At 44.8% G+C, this 12,960-nt stretch overlaps 1 protein-coding gene across 2 annotated transcripts in view; it reads right to left on the bottom strand.

Annotated features, from left to right (window-relative positions):
* The window catches only part of RAPGEF5 (Rap guanine nucleotide exchange factor 5), a 265,239-nt gene that overhangs the window by 148,221 nt on the left and 104,058 nt on the right, over nucleotides 1-12,960 (bottom strand). For both annotated transcript variants that reach the window (XM_025210018.1, XM_006028585.3), the window contains exons 8-9: nucleotides 8,044-8,105; nucleotides 379-504 (exon numbers count right to left, since the gene is read on the bottom strand). In XM_025210018.1, coding sequence (XP_025065803.1) covers nucleotides 379-504; nucleotides 8,044-8,105 — 188 coding nt within the window. The remainder of the gene's footprint in view (nucleotides 1-378; nucleotides 505-8,043; nucleotides 8,106-12,960) is intronic.

Raw genomic sequence — 12,960 nt, 5'->3', positions numbered from 1 at the left:
CAATGTTTAACAGTTAAGAACGTTACTTTAAATTTGCTGAAAGGTATATGTACTTAATTTGAGAGGATGAAAATGAAGAAGGCATGACAAAACAGCTATAGCTCAATGGCTAAAGAATGCACCAGGTCTTGACAGGCATCACCACTCTTTGTTCTTTAAGGGTTAACATAAGCAACGACTTTGTTAAAAAGCAGAGGTTTACAACAAAGTGGAAAATTTCTTTTTCCTCTTCCAAACAAACAAACAAACAAACAAACAAACAAACAAACAAACAAACAAACAAACAGGCAAGGCTCTTTGGGTAAATGGGATACCTTTTAGTAGACCAACACTGCTATAACCAATAACCCTGAAAGAAACAAACAAGAAATGTCTTACTTGTTCTGTGTTCGCAGGTTCTTTTCTATCCGCCTGCAAAAATGGATAATTTTCCTTTGCCAGCTTCTGGACTAGTTCAATGCGTCCAATGTCATCTCTTTCTTGAAGTTTGCACAAAACCCCTGCCTTGAGGGTTGGAGAAAGAGCAAACAGATACTTAAATCCACAGTCCCAGGACATGACCCTGACACAAGTTTTAACCTTACAATAAACACATCTTTTCAATCATATTCATGTAATTCTGTGCCTTTTGCTGAAGTGGATTATATTGTTGCTTCTTGGGGAAACAACATCAGATTGGAGGCACCGCTAATTTACTCTATGCATCTACTTCAGAAGAATGAAGGCAGGGCTGGCTAAATCAACTGCTACTATGTGTGAGATATTTTGTTTGTTCCTGTCAACCTATTTCCTGTTACATAAGAGAACCATAGCAAGAGGTTAAAAACTCATGGGAAAGTTAGCCAGGAGCAACCTTGGAAAAAGGATGAAGTGCAACAGAGTCACTCCTAAAAATAACATAACAGAACTTCCACTTCATGAATTCCAGCATTTCTTTATGCATTTAAACTACAGAATTTAAAAGAAGTTATGCTGCAATTACTTATTTTACAAATGAGAAATTAATATTGTCTGTTGCTATTTCTGTCATTGTGTTTAGACACTGTGACATGTTTTAAACTAGTACTAGATTAGAGTTGTTTTATAAAGATAGAATACCACCAAGCGGAGAACCTTGGGATAGTCTGATGACGCTTAGTCTTAGTTTATGGCTTTGTGGTGTGTTTGTAAAGATGACAAGTCTGTAAAGGCAGATATGTACTCTACATACAGGTGTTTCAAATACACAGGTACCCTCATGCTATTTTCTGACAAGAACTAAGCTGTACAGTTTATGCTGCTTCAGGGAAAGTCACTAGCTAATGAAGTTACATTACCCTCCATGGTTTGATGACTTTGCTTGCATAATTGAGACCTGGCTGCATGACACTCAGGACCATTATTAGTCCAGATGTTTCCTGATGGATAACAGCAAGAGACTGGGAGGATCAGGGTGGTGGTGTGGCTGTGCTAATGCCATTTGACCTTAAGGGTGCTCTGCTAAGAGGGAGGGTGGGGAACCTTTTCTTTTCCCCATTTAATTTTTGCCACTTTATAAAAAGGCAGCCAGAAAATGATTGGGGTTTTGTTTATTCCTTTTTTTTAACAAAGAAAATATCCACACCCCCACAAAGGGTGGTATGCTTTGTAATGTCCAATTCCAATTCCAACCGAATATGTTGATTTATAAAGCTTTATCATGTTCCATCCAAACAACTAAAACCAGATGAGGCAGCCAGATTAAAACCCCTATATTTAAAATTCTGTGAGATGAGGCAGTGTTATTTTTTTTTTTGTTCTAAATGTAGAGGACATTCATCATAAATGTTCTACTTTCTCTGACTGAACTATTTTCTTTTTTTTACCTTCAGCACAAACTGCAAGGCCTAGTAATTTAAAAAGCTACCATCAGTTTTAACACCAAGGCAGTTTTTAATGCCCTTCTGCAACAATAATTTAATTGACATTGACTGACTTTGTTAATTGCTATTGTGCTTTTTAGCCTTGGGAATATGGGAACATTGGAAAGGTGGGATGGAAGGGACTTCAGTATGCAACTAGTCCGGCCCCCTACTCTAGGCAGTAGTCCAAACCATCCAAGTCAAGCACCTGTCTAACCTGCTTTAAAAATCATCCAAGGATAGAGATTCCATAACCTCTCTGGGTAGCCTGTTCCAATGCTTAAACCACCCTCATAGTGAGAAAGTTCTTCTTAATCTCCAATCTAAATTTCCTCTGCTTCAGTTTGAGGCTATGTCTCCTGGTTCTGTCTGCTATGGCCACTAAGAATAGTCTATTTTCATTCCCTTTGTAATTTCCCATCAGGTATTTTAAGACTCCTATCAACTCCCCCCCCTCAGTTTTTTTTTCTCTATATATAATCTCTACATAATTTTAGTTCTTTCAGTCTTCCTCATAAGACTGAAAGGCTCAAAATATACCTAGCTAGTATGATTATTTCATAAATAAAATAAAATAAAATAAATGCGTGTAGGTATTTAAATACACGTAAGTAGTATGTATGCTCCAGCTTTACAGAACAAGTATCCAAATAAAGATAGAGGGTTTATTTCACAATCAGTGGACCCAATTCTGCCCCCTAATCAAGGTCAGTAACTCCTGTTAAAGTAAAAATGCTTAACTGAAGAAATGGTTATCCCCACTATTCAAGGAAGCATCCTGGAAGACGAAAACTTTCTGAACTTGTTATCCTTTCCACCTGTCTCAATGCAGTAAGTATACAAGCCAAGTGAAATAAAAAAGATTAATCTAGACCTGATTCTGCATCACTACTGCCACTTTTCTCTATACTGGTTATGGCACGAGCATAGCAGAACTTGCCTGATTCCGGCACAGCTCCCCACTAGCTGGAAACCATATCCATGCAGCAGAGGCTGGGGGAAAACAGTGGCAGCCCAGATGCAGTTTGCAGGCACCCAAACCCTGGTGCAGCTCCCTACTGGCTGGAAGCTTCACCCATGCTACAGCCAGGAAGTGGGGAGTTGGGGAAAGTGGCAGTGGCAGAGGTACATGAGCACTGCAGAAACCATCCAGCCTCTCTCGGACCAGAGCTGGGATGGCAGGAAGGAATGGCAGCAGTGCAGGCACAGCTGGAAGCTGCACATCTTCTCACTGCCTGGCACTGGAAAAGTCCTCCAGCTCTGCAGGCTGGATCCAGCAGCTCTGCAAGCCAGTTCCAGCCTGCAGGCCATACATTGCCAACCTCTGATTTCAAACCACGTAGAGAACATGATAAAATAAACTTTATTGTATTTTCAGGAAAAAAGAAATAATCAATATTAACCAACTCCAGGGGAAATGAAGGCATTATCATCCTGGTACTTGAAAATGCTTTAAAATTTGGCATTAACCTTAGTGGGATAAATAATGCCACTTCCATGATAAAGGGTAAAATATGTTTAGAAAGACAGTACTGTACAATACATTGTACACAGGCCTGTACATGACAGGCCTACATGTAATTCTGATTTCTCCAATGACTGACTTCCTATGGAACATGGATTAATTTTTCTGCTAACTACTGTAAGAAACCATCCAGGTCAACTAATTAATTAACATTATTCTGACAGCTTCTGAAAGCTGGCTGAAAGGACTGGAGTTAGATTTTAATATTCTTAGTCGTTTTCACTTGTCAATATAAACTGAATTTTTAAGCAATGTGTTTAACGCTGTTAAGCAAAAGTGCTGAAGGTCAGCCTCCTTGTACTTGAAAGTGCAAGTTGCTGTTATATTTTGTATGCACAGATACAAACATTGCAAGAGCAAATGTTGCTTTCATTCCAACCCACTCAGGTAGCTGCACAATTTACATGCAGGTGAAAATTACATGGGTGCAAATTTTATCTGGCTCCAATTTAAAGAATGTCAAAAAAATTAAAAGCTTTATATTAAGGCATCGTTTTTGTTCTTGGAACAAAATTATTCTCATTAGAAGCATTTATGTAATTTTCAAAACAGCACAAGAGATTTTACTGTGAAGGAAAGTAAAATAAATCACTAGTCACTACTGAGGTTTGCAAAGCAAAAATGTTGACCTCAAGCTTTCTGTTCCAATGTGTCCTGGAAAATATTCCCTTGGGAATAGACTGATAAATGAATAGACTACAAGTGACATGAAGGTGAAATCAGAGATCTTTAAGCAGATAGAAGGGTATAACATCTTCATCCCACTCACTTATAAAAAAATCTCTGGCCCTAATTGGACATGTCTACACAAGACATTTACTGCGCAGTAAATGTCTGAGTGTCCACATGTGTGCCCCTGTTAGGCTGAAGTAAACCAATTTATTCTTCAGCAAGACAGTATTTGTAAATACTAATACTATCCTGTAAAAATACTATAATACTATAAAATATACTGTAATACTATCCTAGTAAATACAAGTACTATCCTGCTGCAGAGTAAAAAACTCCACAGTAGCACACGTGTAGATGCAAGAGGGACTGGCTGGAGCATGAGGGTGTTTCAGTGCAAGGGCTGCTTACCAGCTAGCCCAGGGGTGGGCAATTATTTTGGGCAGAGGGCCGATTACTGAGTTTTGGCAAGCCATCAAGGACTGCATGACAGGCAGCCAGAGGCAGATTAATATTAATTTTCTAATTTTTTTTTTTTTTTTTTTTTTTAAGGGGCCCCGCGGGCCAGATAGAATGTCCTGGTGGGCCACATTTTGCCCAACCCTGAGCTAGCCCCACACTGAAGTATTCTCATGCCCCAGCCAACCCCTCCACAGCATGCTGAGCCAGGGAAGCAGCCTCAGACTGGTAAGCTGACCCTCAGGGCCCCCCCCCCCCCGCCAGCCAGGGCTGCTCCAACCTGTCTCCATGTGCTGCATATGAATAAACTGCAGAGCTACCCCAGAATAGGCCCCCGACTGCCCCCTCCGCAGAACAGTGATGGAGGCTGGGCCCAGCCCCACCCAACAGATGGAGCAGCACCCAGTGAGTAACCCTGATGGCCAGCAGCCTGTCATGGCTTCTCAAAGAGAGAGCCCCTTCCCAGTGGGGGCTGCACTGTGGAGCACTGCAGGGGGCTTGCAGGGCTCTGGCCTGCTCGGGACTCCGGCGCTGCCACGCACAGCTGGCCACAGCTCTGCCGGCCCCACAGCGCAGCCCCTCACTGGGAAGGGGCTTGTGCTCCTCTGCAGTATGACAGGGGCTGATGCCTCCCATTGCAGTGGCAGGGAGGAGGTGTGGCTGGGCAGGGACAGGGTTATTCCTCCTCCCTCTGGTGGAGGGGGCAGCTGGGGGCCTATTTTGGGCAGGGAGCTAGGGGGCAGTGCCAGGCAGTCCCTGCTGGTGGCACAGGGAGGGGGGAATTAAACCCCTCTCTAGCCAACTCAGCCTGGGTTGGCCATGCCCCCACCAGCTTCCCTGCAGCCGAGAGCCGCTCTAGTGCTCCCCAGCTCCTGGCCTGAACAACTATATGCATGTGCTTGTATTGCCTCAGTGCAGACAGCATGTTTGTCCTGTTACAAACTGGTTTAGCCTAGCCTGGTTAGACTACCTGCAAAGGTTGAAGCAGTTCAGGCTCCGGCTTTCTGAATGTCTGTCCTTAGCCCAGGAGTGTGTCAGGGGGTGGAGCCTTGTAGTAGGGGCCCTTCTCCGGGCCAATTTAACTGTGGCCCGCCCACCTGTTTCTGGGCTAACTGCCCGCTTTCTCGCCCACCATGCCTTGTTGGTAATCAATTAATAGATCTCAATTAAGCAGGAGGCTGCCCATTTCCTGCCCCGATGCCAGGGGGCACTATCTGCGGCTCCGTTCCTCCTCTACACCGCAATTCAAGCCTTGCAGATGGCATTTAGGTGTTATCATAATCACTGGCCCCCCATGCTGGGCCCCAGAACCCTCCTAATTGAACCCCACCTGGATTCCTCCCCTCAGCCGGTCTCATCCGCTTTCATCCTGGGCAGCACAGCTCCCTCAACCGCTTCCCCTTCCGGGTGTGTCCCCCAAAGGACCTTTGGCTCCTCTAGCCCTGGCCCACCTCCAGGCCAGTCAGGACTGCAGGCCCACAGCTCTTGCGCGTTCCTCGCAGTGGGCCCCCCCGGCCTTTCGACTCTTCCAGTCCTGGCCCCAGCATGGACCAGTCAGGGGAAGTCCAGACAGGCCTGAGTCTATGGCCTTTTCTCTCTGAGAAGGCCTAAGTCTATGGCCTTTCCGAGGGTCCGCCCTCCAGGCCCTCCAAACAAGGGCTAACCCACCCGGTCGTGGGGGCTAGGGGTTAAGGCGCCCCGACCTGCCTTTCACCGGGGTGGTAACTGGCCTGGCATTTCCTGGGGGCTACTGTGCCACTGGGAGCCCCACCAGGCTGCCCACTCCCGGCAAGGTGCAGTTTTAGGTCTCGCCCAGGAGCAGGAGCCTCCTGACCATCCCCTACAGCTCCTCCCTGACCTCCAGATGACACCAGCAGCCCTCTGGCCAGGCGGTGTTATTGCCTGGCCTCCAGCAGCAGAACTGCCCTGTGCAAATGGGCAGCCCCAGATTCAAAACGGCTGCCCTTATCAGGCACCTGGCAGCTGCCAGCTCCAGGCCCTAAAAGTGGCAGGCACAAACAGTGCCCTGCCACAGGCCTTAATTATAGCGCCACTCTAATGAAAAGAGAGCCCAGAGTGTCTTGTGTATCAGTATCCCTGCGCTTAGATACAGCACCCCCACTGCCATTTTGAAGCACAGAGATGCGGATACATGAGACATGAGAGGCTGCTGCAGCATGGTAACTGCCTCAGTCCAGCAGACTTGATTAATCGAGTGTGTTCCTATGCACTGGAATTACAGTATGTCAGAGCAGCCTTGTGTATAGGCACCTTTAGTGTTCAATTTTCATTAATCAGCAGGTGAAAGTGCATTTGCCCCAATACAGAAAACACTTAACATGTCTTAGTGTCATTCAAATGTGTAGTTCCTTTTTTTTTTTTTTTTTTTTTTAATAGAACTACTCAAGGGTTTCAAGGTAAAAGATAGTCTCAAACAACTATTACAAGTCTAAGATCCCAAGTCAAAGGAAGTCTGCCCTGCAACGGCACTCCCCAATTTCTCTCACCTCTCTTCCTTAAAAGTGTGCCTTCTTGGCACACTTTATGTACTAAATTGTCAACTCACTGTATATTATTTGCCAAATTTTGGAAATAGGTTTGCAATCAATTATAAGATGATGAATTAACAACATTGGATATACTGCCATTAAACTATTGTGGCTTCTTTTATAGTATGTCCATGTAATCTTAATAACCTGCTGTTTATTAGCTCTTAGCATACTTAATGTACTCTTTCTGTTTTTAAATCTTTGATTAAATAAACCCTGAATGGTCATTCATGTAAAGCAATTATGATAAGCAACTTGAATCAGACCTATGCACTTAAACACAAATGCAAGCTGGAATTTCAGTACTGTAGCCAATGGTGTCTGGATTTCACCCTAGTTCAATGTGAGAGGCAAGGATTTCTGAGGGCGATATCTTTTATTGGACTAACTACATAGTTGGGATAGAGTTAGACAAGCTGCTTTTGAAGCCAAGGCATTATTCTGTCTTCCATTTGAAAGTCTATCCAATTATCCCAACTATGTGTTGGTGCAATAAAAGATATCACCTTGCCTCTCACATTGATTTCTGTGTAATTTCTTCCTGTTCAGATTTCTAGTCCTCCAGTTAAAAGTGTACTTATGCTATTGCAGCTGCAGATATTTAAAGGGATAACAGGCCTTCTTTTCACTTTACATCTATTTACCTTTAATATTTAACCAAAATGTCAACATATATGCCACTTAGAACAGATGCAATTCAGAAATAAATTGAAGCATATAATGTATATATCATACAGAAAGTCACAGAAAAATATACTACCCAAGAATACCTTCTGATTTCAAGGACACAGATTTCATTCCCAGTGTAATAAATTAATCTTACTATAAATAATCACAGCAGACAAAAATCTAGCATACCTGCTGCATCATACAGTTTAATGGGTTAGGATGCAGGGAAAAGCTGTCTTCTCATTGGTAAGGGGCCATTGAAAGTGGGGTTGAAAAACACTGATACATTTACCTGTGCATCAGAGGTATCCTGGAGGTCCTCTGGGCTGTTGTTTTCTTCATTTTGATGAATTGCTAAAATAAAAAAAGAGGACAGAGTATGGAAATCAGGCAGTTTTAAATCAGAATAGTATGGAAAGCAGCAAGGTCCTGTTTAGATATTAAAAAACTATGGTTCAGAAGGATTGTATGCTAATCCTCACTTTCTAATCAACTCACTGAATGGTTTTGGATGAATTAGCCGGTATTTTACTTTTCCCACTATATAAACCCTGGATGAAAAGTAGTGATTTTTCAGCATCCTATTAATACTTCAGAAAATGGTGGGTTTTAATGAAATAAAGAATCTTTCCTAGATATTAAATGTAATGCCCAATGATTCATAAAGAAGAAATGATTAAAAAAAAAAAAGCCTTTTGCTTTCATTGGACTGGTGAAGGTCTATTTGAACAGAAAAAGTAAGCAGGCATATATATCCCTTACCTCAGACCTGAAAGTTCTATGTAAGCAGAAATCTCAAGCTTTTAACAAAGAATGCCACTTCTCAGCAAAATCATCACTAGAAATAAATGGGAGTTGAACATGAATATTTTGGAAATCTTTTACTACTAGGCATCATAATTGATGACTTGACTCACTTAACACCATTTAACACAAGTTGACACCATTTAACACAACTTAACATCATTTAACACAAGTGCCAGAGCAAAAGCTGCAAGCAGAGGTACATGTAGGAAGTTTTGGGCCCAGACCAGTGGTGGTATTTGGGCTAATAACAGCAGCTGCCAGGCCAACAGCAGCAGCAGCCACCATTCTTCTGCTCCCTCTAAATCAGTGCCTGGGACTAAGTTCCCCATACATCCAACCTTAGTTACACTACTTGCTACAGACACATTTTTTTTGTTTCAATTAAGCAAAAACAAATATGCTGGACTGGATATGTTAAATCTACAAATGCTGATGTCAATATTATCCATTTATTTGATCCCAGTGTTATTTTTTGAAGGAACATTCAGTACATTTCTGTGCAGAATGGCTCCATACCAGGTCAAGGACACACTTCAATACACGTGAGCTTGTTATATTTTAGTGTGTTCAGTTAATCCTCACTCTCTCTTTCTCCCTGAAGTATGATATCAGAGAAGGCAAGTCAAACGTTACTGAAGACTTGAGAACTACTTTTTGTTTATTTTTATTAGCCCCTATTTCATTCAAAAGTCTTAGGGCTTGTCTGCCATTATGCCTGAGCCAATTAACATCAGCAAAAATTCTTTTACATAACATCCCAAATGGTATAAGCTATACCATTAAAAAAGGACTTTTCTGATATAAATGCTTCTATACTAGGGTGGCCTTTGCTTCTGTTTTATACTGGACTGTCCTGTTTTTAAACCCTTTGTCTCCTGTCCATTTCTAAATGAGGAATGGACGGCAGAAAATCCTGTTTTTCAGTTCACTGGTGGAAATACATGTCAATCATTTGTCCTCACGATTCTATTGGCTGTGTTTAGAGGTAGGGAGGTGAACAGCCAGGAGAAGCAGGGTTCCCAGCCAGGGAGATAGGGAGGGAGGTGGCCTTTGTGTGTTGATTCCGCCTCTTGCTTCCAATTGGCGAAAAGGCCTGGTGGCCCCCTCTCCTTACTGCTGACTGGCTGAGGTGGTGGACCTCACTGCTGACTGACCAAGGTGGCACGCCCCTCACCAAGGGGATCTTCTGTATTTTGGGAATGCGTTGGTGGCCACCCTAATCTACACCAGGATTTATTCTGGCATTGCTGTGTTGGTCAGGGGTGTAAATTCTCTCAGGCAGCAGAGCTGTGTCAGAAAAGGCTCTAAGAATGCTAACAAAATATACCAGCACAGAATTCCTCTTGCCAGCATAGCTTATTCCCTTTAGGGAACTGGAATAAACTACAATGACAAAAGCACTTTTCTATTGGTATAACCCAAGTCTTCACAAGTGGTTTATCAGCCTAGTTCTACTGGCAAACCCTTTTAAGCAGAACAAAGCCAAAGACACAGGTAGACACAGGTCTCAGCTTGGGTGCTGCAGCACTGAGATCCTTTCCACGGTACTGTGGAGTGCCATGCATCACTGTTAGGTGTGCAAACATGATTAACAAGATAAACCCAGAGATTTCAAATAGGAATCCATGGTGTTAATAACCATTCTGACCTGTAATGGTGGTTTTTCTGAGTTCTTGGCAACAGAGTTGTTCTATTAGTTTTCTGTAGTCAAAAAAAATCAAGTGAAACTAAGAGCTGACATTTGCCAAGGGATGCCTTGAGTCTGAAAAGGTTAAGAACAACTGCACATACAGGACAGAGAATTTTTTTACATTAAAAAAAATGTAATGGATCTCCAGGCCTCTAATCAGGCATGTGGCCCTCCTCTGGACTCTCTCGAGCTTCTCCGCATCCTTCTTGAAGTGCAGTGCCCAGAACTGGATGCAGTACTCCAGTTGTGATCTCACCATGGCTGAGTAATGTGGGAGGATGACATCCTTTGCCTTGGTCAAGATGCCCCAGTGGATGCATGCCAGTGTTTGGTTAGCTCTGCCAGCTATGGCGGCGCATTTGTGGCTCATGTTCATTTTGTTGTCAGTCATGAAGCCCAGGTCTCACTCAGTTGTGGTGCTGGCAAGCAGAGCACTGCTGAGCCTATAAGTGTATTGTCGGTTATTTCTCCCTTGATGGACCGCTTTACGTTTCTCTGTATGAAATGACATCAGGTTGAGGTCTGCCCACTTCATGAGCCTGTCCAAGTCGGCCTGTATTGCCAGCCTGTCTTTGAGAGTGACAACACTCCCCCATAGCTCAGTGTCGTCAGTAAACTTTGCCAGATTGCTTGTATTACCTGACTCCAAATCATTAATGAACATGTTGAATAGCACTGGTCCAAGTACTGACTCCTGAGGGATGCCACTGGTCACCCTCTACCATGATGACTCAGTTCCATCAATCAAAACTCTTTGGGTCCTACTAAGGAGCCAGTTACCTAATCACTGGACCATAAAGTAGTCGAGGCCGCATTTTCCCAATTTTTTCATGACAAATTTCTGGGAGACTAGGTCAAAGGCCTTTTTGAAGCCCAAGTATATGACATCAACCTCATTTCCCCCATCCAGGTGGCAAGTAACCTGATCATAGAAGGAAATGAGGTTGGTCTGGCATGACCAGTCCGTAACGAAGTCATGTTGGCTATGCCTCAGGATACTGCCTTCTGCTAGCCTGTCTGTAATGGATTCTTTGCTAATTTTCTCCAGGATTTTACCAGGGATTGACGTCAAACTAACTGGCCTGTAATTTCCTGGGTCCTCCTGTCTCCCTTTCTTAAAGATAAGCATCACATTGGCCTTCTTCCAGTCTTCTGGGACCTCTCCCAAGTGTCACGAGTCTTCAAATAACACGGCCATCAGTCACACGATAACATCGGCCAGTTCTTTTAGCACCCTCAGAAGTAGTTCACCTGTCCTGCTGACTTGTGGGGGAGCACCTACAAAGGCTAAATATCTACAAGTTCCATACCAACTATGGGGGGTGGTCACCCCACTCATGATCATCCTGTATCCTGTCAAGCAGGCTAGCACCTTTGGACTGGTGCAATACCAATATGAAGTATTCATTCAGGACTTTGGTTTTGTCTTGAGTGTCAGTTATCAGTGACACGAAGTGTCAGACTTCCTCTGAGCTTTTAGGATCACTTTCTTAAGGAACAACCACTCTTCTTGTACCCGCTTCCTCATCAGACCATGGTCCCGCAGGGCCTCACCAACCAACCCCCATGGGGATTCCAAAGCTCGTGGAAGTCAGTTTTCCTAAAATTACGGATTTCTACTTTACTGGCCAATTTTCTTGACTTACAGTGGATAGAAAAAGTGATCATCTTATATTTAAATTTATTGTTTAAATTAGCTAGTACAGGTAACAATAGTAGGGAAGATAAAACGTGGAACATGGGCCAAAGTAGGGGTGCACTGATGCATCAGTCCCACATTGAATCGGCACCAACATAGGGAAAATTGACTGTATCAGAAATCGGCTTTTTTGCCTCTTGTGGCTAGTAATGTGGCCAATAAATGCCCCGTACATGTGCACAGCTTCAGCATGCATGGGGCCAAGAGCACAGCCCGGTGGCTTGGAGACCAGCATCTGGCTGATAAGACTGTTGTGGGGGAAGGGGTGGGGAGAAGGAAGGGGAGTGGAGGGGCAAGGGCAGGCACTGCTCAGCTGGGGTGGGGCAGGGCGGGGCAGGGCAGGGCTGGGCATGGAATGGAACTGCGAGCAGCTCATCTTGGGGCACAGCTCCCACTGCTGCACCCATCCTGGGAGGGCACGGGGTGCGTGTGCCCCCGGAACTGTGCATAGGGTGGGGCAGGCTGCCTCTACTGGCTAGGGCTGAGGCAGTGCTGGGCTCTTCCCAGCAGGGAGCTGGGCTGGGCTGTGTTCGGGGCAGGCAGCGGCAGCACTTGGAGAGGGCTATGGGGGGGCTACAGTGAATTTTGGGATGGCCGCAGCCCCCCCTCCCAGTGCTGCTGTCGCCTGCCCTGAGCGCAGCCCAGCCCAGCACCCTGCTGGGAAGAACCTGGCACAGCCCCACCCCAGCCTGCAGTGGCAGCCTGCCCCACCCTTCACAAATCCCAGGGCACATGCCCCCCATACCTTCCCAGGGTGAGTGCAGGGTGGGAGCCACCCCTGCCCCGAGGCCCCTGGATGAGCTACAGCTCCGTCCCACGCTTGACCCCACCCCAGCTGAGTAGCACCTGCCCCTACCTCACTCCCTCCCTCACTGCAGGGGTCTCAATCTGCCCCCATGCCATCCCCCCACCCCTTCCCCCACACCAGACTTACAGCCCGAAACTGGTCTCCAAGCTGCCCAGCTGCAAATTGGAATTGAACTGGTATTGGCCAATATGGCTCCATAAAAATC

This window comes from Alligator sinensis, unplaced genomic scaffold (genome assembly GCF_000455745.1).
Source record: "Alligator sinensis unplaced genomic scaffold, ASM45574v1 scaffold1112_1, whole genome shotgun sequence".
Lineage (NCBI taxonomy): Eukaryota > Metazoa > Chordata > Crocodylia > Alligatoridae > Alligator > Alligator sinensis.
The sequence above is the reverse complement of the archived record's forward strand: the minus strand, read 5'-3'. Positions and strand labels throughout refer to the sequence as shown.